General features: G+C 36.1%; 1 protein-coding gene across 1 annotated transcript in view; it reads left to right on the plus strand.

The window, feature by feature from the left end:
- The first annotated feature begins 4,380 nt into the window (after positions 1-4,380).
- The window catches only part of LOC120630671 (GTP-binding protein REM 1), a 137,093-nt gene continuing 126,167 nt past the window's right edge, over positions 4,381-15,306 (plus strand). The window contains exon 1 of the mRNA XM_039899941.1: positions 4,381-4,816. Coding sequence (XP_039755875.1) covers positions 4,393-4,816 — 424 coding nt within the window. The 5' untranslated portion in view covers positions 4,381-4,392. The remainder of the gene's footprint in view (positions 4,817-15,306) is intronic.

The raw sequence follows: 15,306 nt of genomic DNA on the forward strand, positions 1-15,306 counted from the left end.
CTACTGCTACTGTAATCTCTGTTTAATACTTATGCAGAATGGAGGATCTTCACACTTAGGAAGGAACAGGATTCTTAGGTCTTCTTAGTTTGACAATTATGGTTTTCTTCCAAAAAACGCTGAATTTGAACTACCTAAAGACATATCATCCGTCGAAAACGCGCCCTTGTGGGCGGTTTTCGACGGATTAATTCAACGGCGATTAATCTTGTCCTAAAAACTTGTCTTGTTATTCAAGATGGCCGCCAGCACAAAATGTCGTATGACATATTTTTTCACAGCTTTACTAGTATAATAATATACAATATGGCAAATTTAAAATCCAAGATGGCTGCCACGGCCATCACAAAATTGCAAATTGCTTTTTCTTTTTCTTTAGCAACTCCCTCAATATGGATATCCAATGAAAGGGCTCGACTAGTAGAATAATCTACCCTTGATTGAAAGAGAATAAAGAACATTAACTAACAAAATAAGAATTACAAAATAGTGTTGTTGTGACCGAAGTTTTCTGAATTCTTTTTTCTTATAACTTATTAGACATTAAGCTCACTTTTCCATGATTTAATTTAAATGGAGTTCATGTCAAACTACGGCATGCGAAGGCTTTTACGGTCGTGGATCCGCCATCTTGTATCCATTAACAGGTCCAATACTAATTTGTCATACTTAAGTTAACTTAGAGTGTAACAAAAGTGCAATTTATTGTTCGGGTGATAAAGTTTCCAAACTTTTCCCAGCTTTAACGATATCTCATACTAATCACGAGCTAAAACTTCGTAAATTAAGATTGGTTCGGTCAGAAGGGTATTACGCTAACGCGAATATAATGTCACGAGGTTTTAGAGTCTGTACCTCTTAATGTCGGTTTGATAGACATCCAAAACCAACCAAAAAGTGGTACAGCAAACAAAAACCGCCGCCGCCGCTTTCTCCGACCGCTTTTTCCGGCGGTTTTTTACAAATCCTAATCGGAACCGTTATTTTTCCTGGTCCCAAAAGTACCCTGAGTTACTCTGCGACCTTTCAACTAACTTTAGTCAGAATCCAGTTTGTTTTTTTGTTGTTCGTTTCTTGAATTCTGGAGATGGACAAAGGATGCTTTTTGTCCCGGACCATGTACCCACGTGATGACAAAATAGCCTGGGTATGGGTAACACCCATGTATGAGTTGACAATTATAAACAGATCTTGTTAAAATTTTACTAGACATAGTATAAATAGATACAATTTGACATAGACATAGTATAAATTCAAATTCAAAATTTCTTTATTCATGTAGGCCTATCATAGGCACTTATGAAGCGTTCATACATATTTGTTTACATAATTGTAACGGGATGGTGATAACTTCGTTCGCCAACTTAAATCTAAAGCTACGAGGGTTCCAAACGCGCCCTGGTCTAAGAAGAGCTCACAACAAACTTAGCCGGGTAAATTTTTTTTTGTTATCACCATCTTCCAGTAAATTAAATGAAGTTATGAAGCTAGAGCAATTCACACCCAAGCTTTTTTATCGTTTAAATAATCCTTAATATTATAATAGGATTTTTCTGTAAGCTTACGTTTTATATAAACTTTGAACTTATTGAGAGACATCTCAAAGATTTCATTTGGTAATTTGTTATAAAATAATATACAATTGCCCTTGAATGAATTTGCAATTTTGTGTAGCCTAGTAAACTGAAATAATTAATAATGGGAAATAAAGAGTACACAAATAACTTGGCCAAAATTAGAGGTTCGAACTAACCTTTCGATAGTGAAGCCGTAGTTCTAATCAGTAGACTATCATCGCTTCTAATTAATACTTGTTTTTTAATTGTATTAAGTAGTTATTTCATGTTCTGTTAATGTACAATAAACTCGTTCATGTGTAGGGGAGAGCGCTGATGACTATAATACGAGTATATATCAATACTTAGTTTAGGCATCAGTGGTCAAACCTACTATACTGAGCGCTGATGACTATAATACGAGTATATATCAATACTTAGTTTAGGCATCAGTGGTCAAACCTACTATACTATGCTATCATTTTTATGGAACATAAGGATTATTTTTATTTTTATTCATTAATTTACCTACCAAAGTTAATATTTTTAATTGAAATAAGTAAATTTCCTATCACTGTTATAAATATTCATGTGATTTCATATCGATATTGGCACGAGTTGCTGCGAGAGAGAGAGAGAGAGAGCGAGAGAGAGAGAGAGAGAGCGAGAGAGAGAGAGAGAGCGAGAGAGAGAGAGAGAGAGAGAGCGAGAGAGAGAGAGAGTGAGAGAGCGAGAGCGAGAGAGAGAGAGCGAAAGAGAGAGGGAGAGCGAGAGGAAGAGAGAGAGAGAGAGAGAGAGAGAGCGACAGAGAGAGAGAGATTGTCAAAAGATGATTGCACGGTATATCTTAGAGTAGTTTCATCATCATTAGCTGCCGACTACAGGACAAATCTCTCAAATCGCAAATCAGTCTCCTCTCAGAATGAAAGGGGTTTAGGCCTTAGCTCCACCACGCTGGTCAAGTGCGGAATGGTAGACTTCACACACCTTTAAGGACATTATGGAGAACTCTCACGAATGCGGGTTTCCTCACGATGGTTTCCCTAACGATTAAAACATGTGATATTTATTAATTACTAACACTAAAAACGCACATAACTTCGAAAAGATAGAGGTGCGTTCCGGGGTTCGAACTCGGTACACCTGAATGGGAAACCAAAGCCTTACCCACTAGGGTATGATGACCATAAATAAGTTAATTTAACCCTAAACCGTTTTCTACACCGTACCGTTAAATAACTGGGCAGTTCAACTTTGCTGCTAGATTGGTACTCGTAACTAGCCGCGACCGAAAGCTTTCCAGACAATGCATTGTTCAGGCGTTGAGTGGCAAACTTTCCGGGCTTCACTGATATCGCTTGTGTTCTCTACTGTTATTAATTACAGACTTAGAACTTTCTTATATTAGGTGGGGTCAGACTGGGCGATATATAGAGATCAAAGTTGTAACCAACTATTTTTTAAGTACCATTAAGAAACTTATTGTGTGTCGGGATAAAAGGTATCCTATATGATGACCCGAAATCCGTTCAGTAGTTTTCACGTAATGCCCGGACAGACAGACAGTTAGACAGACAGACAAAAATTAAATAAAAATCTGTTTTGGACTCAGTATGGATTATAAAGCATAGAGCTTAGATGGTCGTAGTAGCACAGAAGCCGCTGCCCGTTCTCCATTAAGCTCCCTAAGTCACCTCGTACGAGACCCGCGGAAAGAGGGATGGTGGGAGCTGTTTTCTGATGTGCCGTCACAACGCGGCACAAATAAACATGCAGAAGCACAATAAGCCATTATACGACTTTGCCATTCCTATTTTACGACAAACATAAAATAGAATATCTAATTGTTTTAACATATATGCTTGGTTGAATGTTGAAACACCTAATATTTACTATCACAATTTTTCATTTTAAATAAACCAAAGAAATAATATAAATATATATATACAACGACAATACACACATCGCCATCTAGCCCAAAAGTAAGCGTAGCTTGTGTTATGGGTACTAATGGTACTAAAGTACTAAATAATATTTTTATGAATAATAGTCATACCCAGACACTGAAAAACATTTATGCTCATCACTCAAACATTTTCCAGTAGTGGAAATCGAACCCACGGCCTTTATTTATTTATTTATTTATTAGCTTTTCAAGGGAAACAAACAGTATTATTACACATAAAAGTAATGCCGTATTTTTGTATCACATAAACCAATGAAGTTTCCACAACTTGGTTATACATATAATACGATAACATTAACCACAATTGCTTAGGAATAAGTACCTAGCAAGCAATAATAATAAAAAAAAGAAAAAAATAATAATTTAAGTAAAACAAAAATGAAAAACAAAAACTTTAAAGCCTTGGACTCAGAAAGCAGCGTCGCTGCACACTGCGCCAGTCGGCCGTCAAAATTGAGTAACTAACTGCCTGTTCGAGAAACACTACCAAGGCGCATTGGTTTTTGATGCTTCAATATAAGTCGTGTACACGGTTTCTGCATGTCCGTAATTCTGTGACTAGCCCTTTAAAAATTTTCTGCGAATAAATCATTTCATTTCATTGTAATAGATCGACTGCAATATGCAGCAACGTGCGTAACTTTCTACCATAGTGAGAATCTTATTCATAAATGCGTAAACAATACACCTTTGATCTTGCAAGTTAAGCGACGACACAATTTTACGCTAAACAGCCCGCCCGCCCAAGCAAAAGCTCGCACGAATTAGTGACATTTGAAAACTGCTCTAATATAAGCCCGATGCAACAAGTACCGCCCAAGCGGGGGCGGGCGGAGACGCGATCGCACACACTTCAGTATCGTCGCGACCATGGCCACGGACGGACGTACGAAGCGTTCGCAGTCGATATGCGCGCCCTCTTCCGCGAGTATGGAGGCCTTAGCAGCGCCTATGGAGACCACGCCGGCTCCGAGGCGGCGGCCGGCCACCAGGTCTCAGTCTGCCCGAATTACAGGCGGACGGTCAGTCAGGCAGAGAAGACAGCAGCAGCAGCAACAGTTGGATAGAGAGACGAGAGCACGTTATAGCTCCGAACCGCGTCTAGCTGAAGCCGAAACACCCCCACAAGTCCGGAGACAGGCTTCCGCACGCCGGCGACCGCCTCCGGGACAGCACAGCCAACCTAGACGCTCAAACGCTTTCCTGGACGTTCCGAGAACAGCTCACCAACCTGAGGAAGAGCCAGATGAAGACTCCTACAGGCTACGCACCTTCAACACCACACAGAAAGGAGGTCAGTGCTACACCGTTCGTTAACCTCTCCAACTATATTTAAATGCGGAGTTTTTCAATTCAAAAGTTGGCAGTCAGCCTGCTTGGTTTTATACGGTTTTATACATGTTTTTTGTGGAAATGTCATGAGAAATATCCTATTCAACGTGTAAGAGTATCGACAGACTAGATAAACGTTTCTACACATACTTGGTTTACGCTACAAAAACGATATAAAGTAGTATTGAAAAGTTTTTTATCTTTTTCACTGATTGTTAATTGAATGTGTTAATTCTGTAACGGGCCGTGTGTTTATGGCTTGGTCCACTTTTTTATCAAGATTTAAAAAAATCATATCTTTATTGAAATAGCATAAAGTATCCATATCTTTAAAAGAATAGAATAGATTATCTGTGCAAAAGCTGTTACATATTTCAAAAAAATAGGTTACAGTGTATTGGCATACATGGCGTGCCAAATATAAGCATATTTATAATATATATATAAGCAGGTAACAATAATTGAATAGTAAAATTTAAATCATGAATGTCAAAAAATCTTTATTAAGTACTACTTCTCATACTTCGTACTCGTACTTCTCATGTAATATACGCATCGTGCCATCTACGGACCGTAGATGGCACGATGCGTACATTACATGAGAAATATGTACATGGTAATGAGATGATAGCGATATTGTAAATTTCAAACTAAAGCTACGACGGTTCCAGTCGCATCCTGGTCTAAAAAGAAGCCCACAAAAACAAAGCCGGTTGCTATTTTTTGTTATGACCATCTCACACGGTCATTTTAAATAATTAAAAGAGCCACCTGGTTAGAACAATAATTCACACCCAAGCCTTTTTATCGACCTTTATACTGTCATACGCGTCCCCCTTTTCTTAGTAACAACTTGTGGTACCAAATTTTAACGTTTAATAGATATTGTAAATTATCGCATGAACATTTCAAAACTTAGTTCAAAATAAGAAAAAATGCAACCACTTTAAGAGTGTTTCCGTCATAAATCACATTTATTAAAAAAGTGCTTCTTAATCTTAACCAATATTATAAAATTGAATGAAAGCCCGGGGTCTGTTACGCTTTTACGTTTTAACTACTCAAACAATCATGCGTTTCCTTACAGAACAAAAGCATTGTTTCTTTTAGGAAGTAACAATCCTAATTGGTTCACTTAAACGGGTGTGAAATCGCTGGAAAAATCTAGTTAATAGAGCTGATGTTGAAATAATTTAACCAAATAAATAAATAATCATACTTCCCCTTCATAATACGGCTCGAGTAGTTTAAGTATTTTAGCTTTTTTTTTTTTAATTCTGAGGGTTGATTTTAAATTAGTCATCAACCATTTGTTTTTTAGGCAGGTTATCTTAACATGCCTAAACACAAATTTTACTAAACCGGACCTACTGATATTATAAGTATGAAAGTTCGTCTGTTTGTTTGTTTGTTGCCTGTGTTCAGTTTAACCACGGTATCGATCGTAATAAAATTTAGGACACAGATGATTCGCATTAGGAAATTCTTTTCATTAAATAGCAACAGAAAACTATCTTGTTGCCGTTTACGCTAAGCCGATCTTGACAAAGTTTTGCAAAAATGACCTTTGACAGCGAAGATTGCAAGATTTACGCCTGTCGCAAGCCTGTCGATCGTTACGATAGAGACGTTATCTGCAGGACACTGCTGTGCGAAGAAAAAACAAGTCACCGTACTTACCAACTGTAATAACGTCAAGTTAATTCCTCATTCATTGGATATTAGGCTTTTGAAACATCGGCTTTTAATGGGATTAAAAAAAAAATATTTTCACCGACCATGTCCCATGTGTGCTTTCGCTCATAAAGGTCTTTCACCATTTGTGCCAAAAAACCCCGGTCGTTAAATATCATGCGCCGCCGTGAATCATTTCTTAACGCCGTTTACGAGGCCAGTATAAATCAAGATGTACAAGAACATACGTGTTTACTTTCGGGTGTAAAAATAAATCGGGGTTTCCGATGCGTTAAAATGTACGTAGCCCTTTCGGTTGCGAGACGTCGTAACGTGCACGTCATACGATTTCCGCTCTAAAGAAACTTTCCGTTGTATTCCACGAGCCTGTATAATAATATGCAGAACTTTTAAATGTTCAGAAGCTATCGTAAAATAAGTATGATATAATGTATGTAATAAATAAATAAATAAATATACTACAAAAATACACGCATCGCCATTAAGCCACAAAGTAAGTGTAGCTTGTGTTATGGGACTGATGAATATTTTCATGAATAATACCTGTACAAAAATACAGATATAAAGAAAGAAAGAAAGAAAGCAAAAATATTTATTCACGTTAAGTGTTACAAACAGTATATTTTATAATAATAAAGTAGCAACATACAGTGTACACCAACACCAGACAGAAAGGGTGTACAGCTCAGCATTTACCATGCATTGTACCTAAGAACATGCATGCCGCTGATTTTCAGCTGAGACCCGAGTGACGATACGGCAAACTAAAGCACAGGTTATACCCATTAAAGTAGGTAATAAAAGTGATAAAAGCAGCAAAATTATGATTATATTAAAAATAATAAAAAATCAGAAATACTGTTAGTTACATAATAAATAAATAAATAAAATGTTGCAATTATATAATTAGTGTTAATAGAGTAATCTGATCTGCGATCCCCACACAACTGACAACAGTTAGTACAATATATTTAAAAAAAAAGGGCTCATCGTATCATATATCATGTTTTTAATAATAAAGAAAAACATCTGTTCTCCAACTTACTCGTAAACATAAAATTATGCAGTGGCAACCATAGTGTCAACTGTGTTCAAAATTAAGGTGCCACCGGAGATAATGTGCTAAGAATGGTAAAGTGTAACTCTCGCAGCTATTCGGAGTCCTTTACAGTAAAAGCGGCAACGCTGTGTAAAGCACTCCCTGATGACATTCGACGCTCTAAATCCCCTGCGATTTTTAAAAGTCGTGTAAGGAGGCACTATTGTCACTATAAACATGTTAATATTATATGTATATGTATGTGTATTTATGCATATATATTAATATAAATTATATTTTATTTATACATTAATTATTTTATTTAATTATTTATGTATATTATTTTTTTTTATATAGAATTGCGATTTCCTGTCTCTCATTGCCTTATTTCATTAGTTAAGGTAGCCTGGAAGAGATCACTTTTAGTGATAAGGCCGCCTTTTGCATATAATTTATTTTAGTGTAAGTGTTCCTGTGCGTGTTTCCTTTATTATGGAATAAAGCTGTTTAAATAAATAAAATAATGTCAAATGGGGTCTTTAAATGGCTCTACTTAATAATGTACCTGTATCTAAAAATAAATAAATAAATACACGTACCCATATTCAGGTAAAATGAAAATAATTGTAATACTGCAAAAAAGCTAAAAGAGCCTCTGAATTAATTTTCTTTTTCGGAAAATAATGCGATTTCTCTCTTCAAAAAAACATTGTTGTACCAAAGTGAAAGTGAATGATTTTATCCTCCAAATATTATGCTTCATTTTATTTTCTCGGCGTTCCGCTACAGCATTTTTGCAAAAGCCATTTTCGTTATTAAAATTGTGGCTCTCGTGTTATTACATTTTTTCTAGTACAAATACTTCAATATCTAAATAAATGCCTCGCTGATGAAAGCAACACGAGTTTAAGTAAAGAATTAAGCTATAGTTTTTCTTTTTAGAAATTTATAATAACGCATTAGCCGGTATTTAGGATGTTCGCGATATAAACCTCCCTGCCTCGAAAAGCACGTTTTGATTTCGAGAAGTTATAATGAATTAAATAAAAAGCTAGGATTGTATAAAAATTCATCCAACATGCGTCTTTAGCGGCGTTTAATTTTGAGTCCAATGAGCCTACCGCAATACTCTTGTTTGAACGCGTATGTTGTAATAATTTGACGCACACTGGACACACATTCTTGAACAACTCGAGGACGCAGTTTTGGCGATTGTCCTTAAATGGCATTGAAATTTTACATAGACGAAGCGATTATTCGCTTCGCAAGACGTCGAAACGTAGATGTCACATAATTTCCGCACAAAAGAAAATTTCCATTAAGTTCCACGAGCCTGTAGAATAATATGCAGAACTTTTTATGTTAAGAACCTATCGTAAAATAAGTATGGTATAATGCATGTAGCCTATAACAGTCCACTATGTAATATACTTTAAGCTTAATTCGCTTAACGCAAAAACTAGGAAAATCGGTACTGTGAAATTTCTCCAATCCCACTCAACTTTATACAGATCTTCCAAAATGTAGTTTACGCACGTTTCGCTCCTTAGCATGAATTTAGCTGTCATAGCCATTGTCCATTGTAATGTCAACATTTGAGGATGCTCCGGTGTACGAGCGAAACGTGCGTAGGGTTTACAAACATATTTATGTATATTTTATTTCTGTAATGTTTATATCTCATTTATTGCACCCCCTATTGTGGCGTTTAATAAAAGTGTATTCATTCATTAATTCATACATATATTTTGTTTTCTAATCATAATCATATTTACTCATTAACGGCCCGCTACGGGGCACGGATCTCCTCCCACAATGAGAAGAGTTAAAGGTAATTAAACTTTGGAGAACTACAATTTGATTTATGTAATTTCATTAAATACATTAAGTATTATAAATGTAAACGAGCTTTGTAACAATAAGCTTTACTACTACTACCCATACATTTATTCACATAGCTCGGAAATTCGCGCGACCTCATTTGTCCCGTGGCCAGCAGGTTAGTATAACCGTGGAGTAAAAACTTCATGATCTTGTTCAACTTTTGCCGGACTAACGCAGAACGTCGTTAAAACCGTTTGTATCCCGATATGGTTGAAATCCAAGAAACTGGCAAGGGATGCTTTTCATTTACGTTTCTAATAATAATAGTTAAAACGTTTAACTTCCGGCGACTATTTCCTGCCACGTATGACACGAGTGCATTTAAAATTTAAGACAAGGGAGATGTTCTAGACCTTAACGTTGCTTTCTGGCATTAAAGCAAGAAAGCCTCTGTATATATTTGTAGTACTTTGTGTTACTGTCACTTTACGCATTGCTTTTATAAGTGAAAATAAATAGACAAATGTTGAGAAAAAACACTATTTTTAACACTCATGATATTTTAAAATCTCTTTTTATTATGTAAACTAATTATAATTTTTCTTTAAAAAGTTCTGTCTTGGACGTCCGTGTGTCTGTATGTGAGGATCCCGTATCTTGTGGTCCCGATATTTTTTTATATAAGTCAAAGTCAAAGTCAAAAATATCTTTATTCAAGTAGGCCCACAGGTGGCACTTTTGATGCGTACATAAGAACCACACGGTAGTGAGATGATGGCGATAATCACATTCGTAAACTTAAAACTAAAGCTACGAGGATTCCAAACGCGTCCTGGTCTAAGAAGAAGCCCACAACAAACTTAGCCGGGTGTTTTTTTTTTGTTATCACCATCTCACAATGTCATTTTAAATTATTAGAAGAGCAACCTGGTTTGAGCAATAATTAATTTACACCCAAGCTTTTTATCGTTTACGTAGTCCTTTATACTATAATAGGACTTTTCTATAAGCTTACGTTTAATACAAACTTAGAACTTTTTAAGAGACATCTCCAAGATGACAATTGGTAGTTTATTGTAGAATTGTATGCAATTTCCGAATTATGAATTTTATGTAACCTAGTATATTGCACTGTAAGTTTATTCTTACTTCTAATGTTTAAATTATTGCAGTCACATTTTTTCTTAAATTTAGAAATGTTTTTATTTAAATTTTCAAATATGTACTGACTATACACTGTCATTATTTTAAAATCTTTAAATTTATCTCTCAAATAGATATAAATATATACAACGCACACATAGCCATCTAGCCTCAAAGTAAGCGTAGCTTGTGTTATGGGTACTGATGACTGATGAATATTTGAATGAATACATACATAAATACTTATAATATACATATAAACACCCAGACACTGAAAAACATTCATGCTCATCACACAAACATTTTCCAGTTTTGGGTATCAAACTCCGGCCTTGAATCACGACTTAGAAAGCAGGGTCGCTGCAAACTGCGCCAATCGGCCGTCCGTAATTAAAAAGGCAGAAGTCAGAACCTTCCACTGAGCTGTAGCCACTTATTATTATGTTAATGATTGAATTAATATACTTTTAATGTACACCACATAAAAGCACAGAAAGCAATAGCGTAATAAAGCGTAATTTGGCGGCCTTATTGCTAAATAGCTATCTCTTCCAGGCAACATAAACTTAAACAACAAAATAAATAGGGACCTACAGAAAATAGATAACTCAATTTTTGTTTAGCTCATGTTAAAAATAAAAATGTATTAGTCCTGATTTAATAGGTGATTTTTTCAATAATGATTAACGTTTAAGAATAAACAAACTTAAAAACAATGCTCAGCTAAAGTTCTTTGCAACAGTTCTCATCTCGAAGAATAGTTTATCTTTTTATTGCGTCTAGACAGCTGACTGTTAGTGCTAATACAAGAATTTATTCTCCTTACCGAGTACTTTTCCAGAAACCGACCATCCAATATCATCAGAAGTAATTTAAAACGTAAGTTCTTCAAGATATCTCTTATTGCTTTGTCTATTGTCTGCCATTGTGTTTTATTGCAAAAGCCTGAGGGGCTGTGTATTACGGCCGGAGGTCCCGGATTCGATCCCCGGGAAGGGGAAATTATTTAATTTTCGAAACTCAGATAAGCCTGCCCACAATCTGCATGATGGAAAGCAATGATTCGGTCTTATTTGGGGCACGCTTCGCCACACTCTCCAAAGTATACAACGTGTAACAGAATAAAGAAATAATATTGAAGGGTGCATAAATCTATTTCATAAGGCATCATTCTGTAAAAATATTAAATGACAAGAAAGATATTCCTTTCGCCTATACAAACGAATTCAAAACATTCTAAGTGTTTACTTATGACAACCGTTTTGAAGATAAAAGACCGACACATGCATAGTACCTACGCTACGCGACGCATACCTAATTAAGTGACAGGAGCTACACAATTTTAATTTTGCGTGTCTTGTATCTGATTTCGTACAGTAAATACTATGGCAATGGTTTACTCAAACACAGAAAAGTCTCAGAGATATAATGTACCTCTGAAGCCGCTGAAGTATTATTGCGGTTTTAATTTACACGTTGTATATATCCTTTAAAAACCGCCAGACATTACGTCGATATGTAGTTTCGCAGAATAAGGGATTTGTTGCGATGATTCTTCTGGCGTGACGATCAATAGAGTCTAAGCTTCAGACTGGTATTTTCAATTAAATTCGGAAATCTATAAATTCTGAATTTTCTCTAGTCTGGGAGTCTTGGGCTGTGGCTTACCGCCTAAGACGTGTCGCCAAGAGATTAAGCGTTCCGGTACGTCAAGTGGAAACCAATAAAGGGGTTTGGATTTGATATAATTGCCTTACTCCCAACTGGTAAGCATCGTATACAATATATCGTAATTAAAGTCAGTTGACTTTTTCTTTTTAAAGTTTTTGCAAAAGCACTTCGGGTGCAAACTGTAAAACCTCCCTTTTTTCAACATTACTTAAATAGAATCCTTGTATTACAAACTCTTCGTAATTTGCAAAACGAGGGCATAAAGAAACTGTACCCATTCATTAGGAAACCATTACCCATTAAACTGGACGCATCAAGTAAGTTTTCCTTCTCTCTTAATTGTATTTATTTTTTCGTAATTTTTATTTTATTTTGCGGCATAAAGACTGGCGGAAGAATTAGTAAACTGGATTAAAGATTCTAAACTTTGAAGTGGTGCTTATTTTGTCATTATGATGTGTTTTAGATCATTTATTTAAAAAACCGCCCCAGCGGGGCTAATACAGGCAGGAGACAAAAATTATATTTTCCGATCCGATTATACCCTGTGAGGGGATATATAGCTATTCGAATGTAGGTTTCTAATAATTTTACACCACCTGTCCGCTCTCGCTCATCTTATCCTAAGCCAAAGGCTGCCTGGCAGTGATCGCTACTAAGCGATAAGGCTGCCTTTTGCATACGTACTGGAAGTGTCTGTTATTTTTTTGTTATTCTAAACTTGATGCGTATAAATGAAATAGCTCTGAAAAGTTAGAAGTGCATCCCGGGACTCGAACTCGACCCCCCGTCAATGGAAGCAGATACCCTAACCACTAGGCTATCAACATTGTATTATGATTAAGGCTTAATCAAACTCACGTAACTTGTGAATAACTTTAGTAAAGTCAATATTTCCCGTGAAAATATCTTCAAGGATTTTGAACTAGAATTTTTTACGGAGTGTAATTAAAATAGAAATTAGAAATTCTAGTATTGATAATTCAGCGATTTTCCACCTGTGATTAAGATTTTATGTTTAACTAGCTGTGCCCGTGACTTCGTTTGCGGGTCCTGATGTTATTGTAAATTTCGAATCCTATTTCAGTCTTCTATATGTTAGGCATTGGGCGAAATTACCGGGCCCCCACAGGACACGGGCCTCGTCCCACAATGGTGATAACAAAAAAAAAACAAACACCCGGCTAAGTTTGTTGTGGGCTTCTTCTTAGACTAGGACGCGTTTGGAACCCTCGTAGCTTTAGTTTTAAGTTTACGAATGTGGTTATCGCCATCATCTCACTACCGTGTAATTCTTATGTACGTATCAAAAGTGCCACCTATGGGCCTACTTGAATAAAGATATTTTTGACTTTGACTTTGACTTTTGACAATGTGAAGGCGTTAAGACCGTAGTCCACCAAGCTGGCCCAGTGCGGATTGGTGGACTTCACACACCTTTGAGAACATTATAGGGAACTCTCAGGCATGCAGGTTTCCTCACAATGTTTTCCTTCACTGTTCATTGCTAAAAACTAACATAACTTAGAAAAGTTAGAGGTGCGTGCCGGGATTCAAACTCGCCCCCTCGAAAGTGATGTTCAAGTCCACCCACTTGGCTATCACCGCTTTAGCGGGCTTACTTGTTAGAAATATGAATGAATGAATGAATGAATGAATGAATTAATTAATTAATACACTTTACACCACAGAGAAAATTTACAGAGATACAAATACAACAGCACAATAAGGTAGAACGTACAATTGGGCGGCCTTATCGCTAAATAGCGATCTCTTCCAGTATTGGATAGAAGCACGCGTTACTTTGCGGAAATCCATGATATATTATCAAAATTAAGCTTAATTTGCAATACTCCGCGAAAAGCAGGAGAATCTGTGTGGTGTAATTTATAATTTCTTCAATCCTTATACCCCACACCAAACAGATCTTCGGCAATACACCCCCTACGCACGTTTCGCCCCGAAACCGGAGCATCATCAGGAGATGTTGACTTTACAATGAATAATTGTTAACAATTATTACACCACACAGATTCTCCTGCTTTTCGCGGAGTATAGCAAATTAAGCTTAATTTTGATAAGATCTCTTTCAGGCAACCAAATATAATATGGTAGTTATATTAAGCCATACCTCAGCCTCCTTATCAGTTTTAACGTAGCCGGAAATCTCGATTGCTTTTCTCATCATTCATCAGTCATTAAGGTGGTAGCCATAACTGAATCCTCGACCCAGGCCCAACCAGATATGATTCAGAATTTAATATTGACCTTTACTGTAACGGTGGTAAAATTCAAAAATTATTTATTTATGTAGTCCTATCACAGGTACTCTGAAACGTTCATACATATATGTTTACATAATTGTAAGGGGATAAATAAGTTCGCAAAAGGGTTCCAAACGCGTCTCAGAAGCGCCCACAAGAAACTTATCGGGTATTTTTTTTGTTTTCACCATCTCACAGTAAATTAATATTAAGCTATGAAGTTAGAGCAATTCATACCCAAGCTTTTTTATTGATTAAGTAATCCTTAACTTTATAAAAGGTTTTTTCTTCCAAGCCGGACGACTACTTATAGAACCACAGCGCAGGGCAAGGTTTTATTACCCGGGATAAAAAATATCGTATGCGTGATGCAGGTTACAACATTTTTAGATTAGCAATAACGCCTCGTCGCACAGCTGTTGCATACAAACTCACACTAGTACTTTTGATTCTCTATGAGCATAAAATGTTTTTATAATAATAATAATAATAAATATTTATTAAACAAAATAAGTAAATTACAAAATACTACATCCATATACATATGACATCTGCATATCGTCTGCGAAAGGCGCAGAAGTCATTTGTGGGACTGAGTATACGCTTTTATAATATGATTCCTAAGGTAATTTTGGACCTACCAATGCATAAGTTTAAAGAATGTGTTAAAACACATTTATTACAGCGAGGTTATTATACAATTGATGAATTTCTCAATGACAAGGTTGCTTGGAAGCATCCGGCTCCGCTTTCATCTCTCACAAGATAGAAAAATGAATTTTGAAATGTAAAATGTAAATTGTTAATGTTGGAAAA

The sequence above is a fragment of the Pararge aegeria genome, chromosome 16 (assembly GCF_905163445.1).
Source record: "Pararge aegeria chromosome 16, ilParAegt1.1, whole genome shotgun sequence".
NCBI classification, from domain to species: domain Eukaryota; kingdom Metazoa; phylum Arthropoda; class Insecta; order Lepidoptera; family Nymphalidae; genus Pararge; species Pararge aegeria.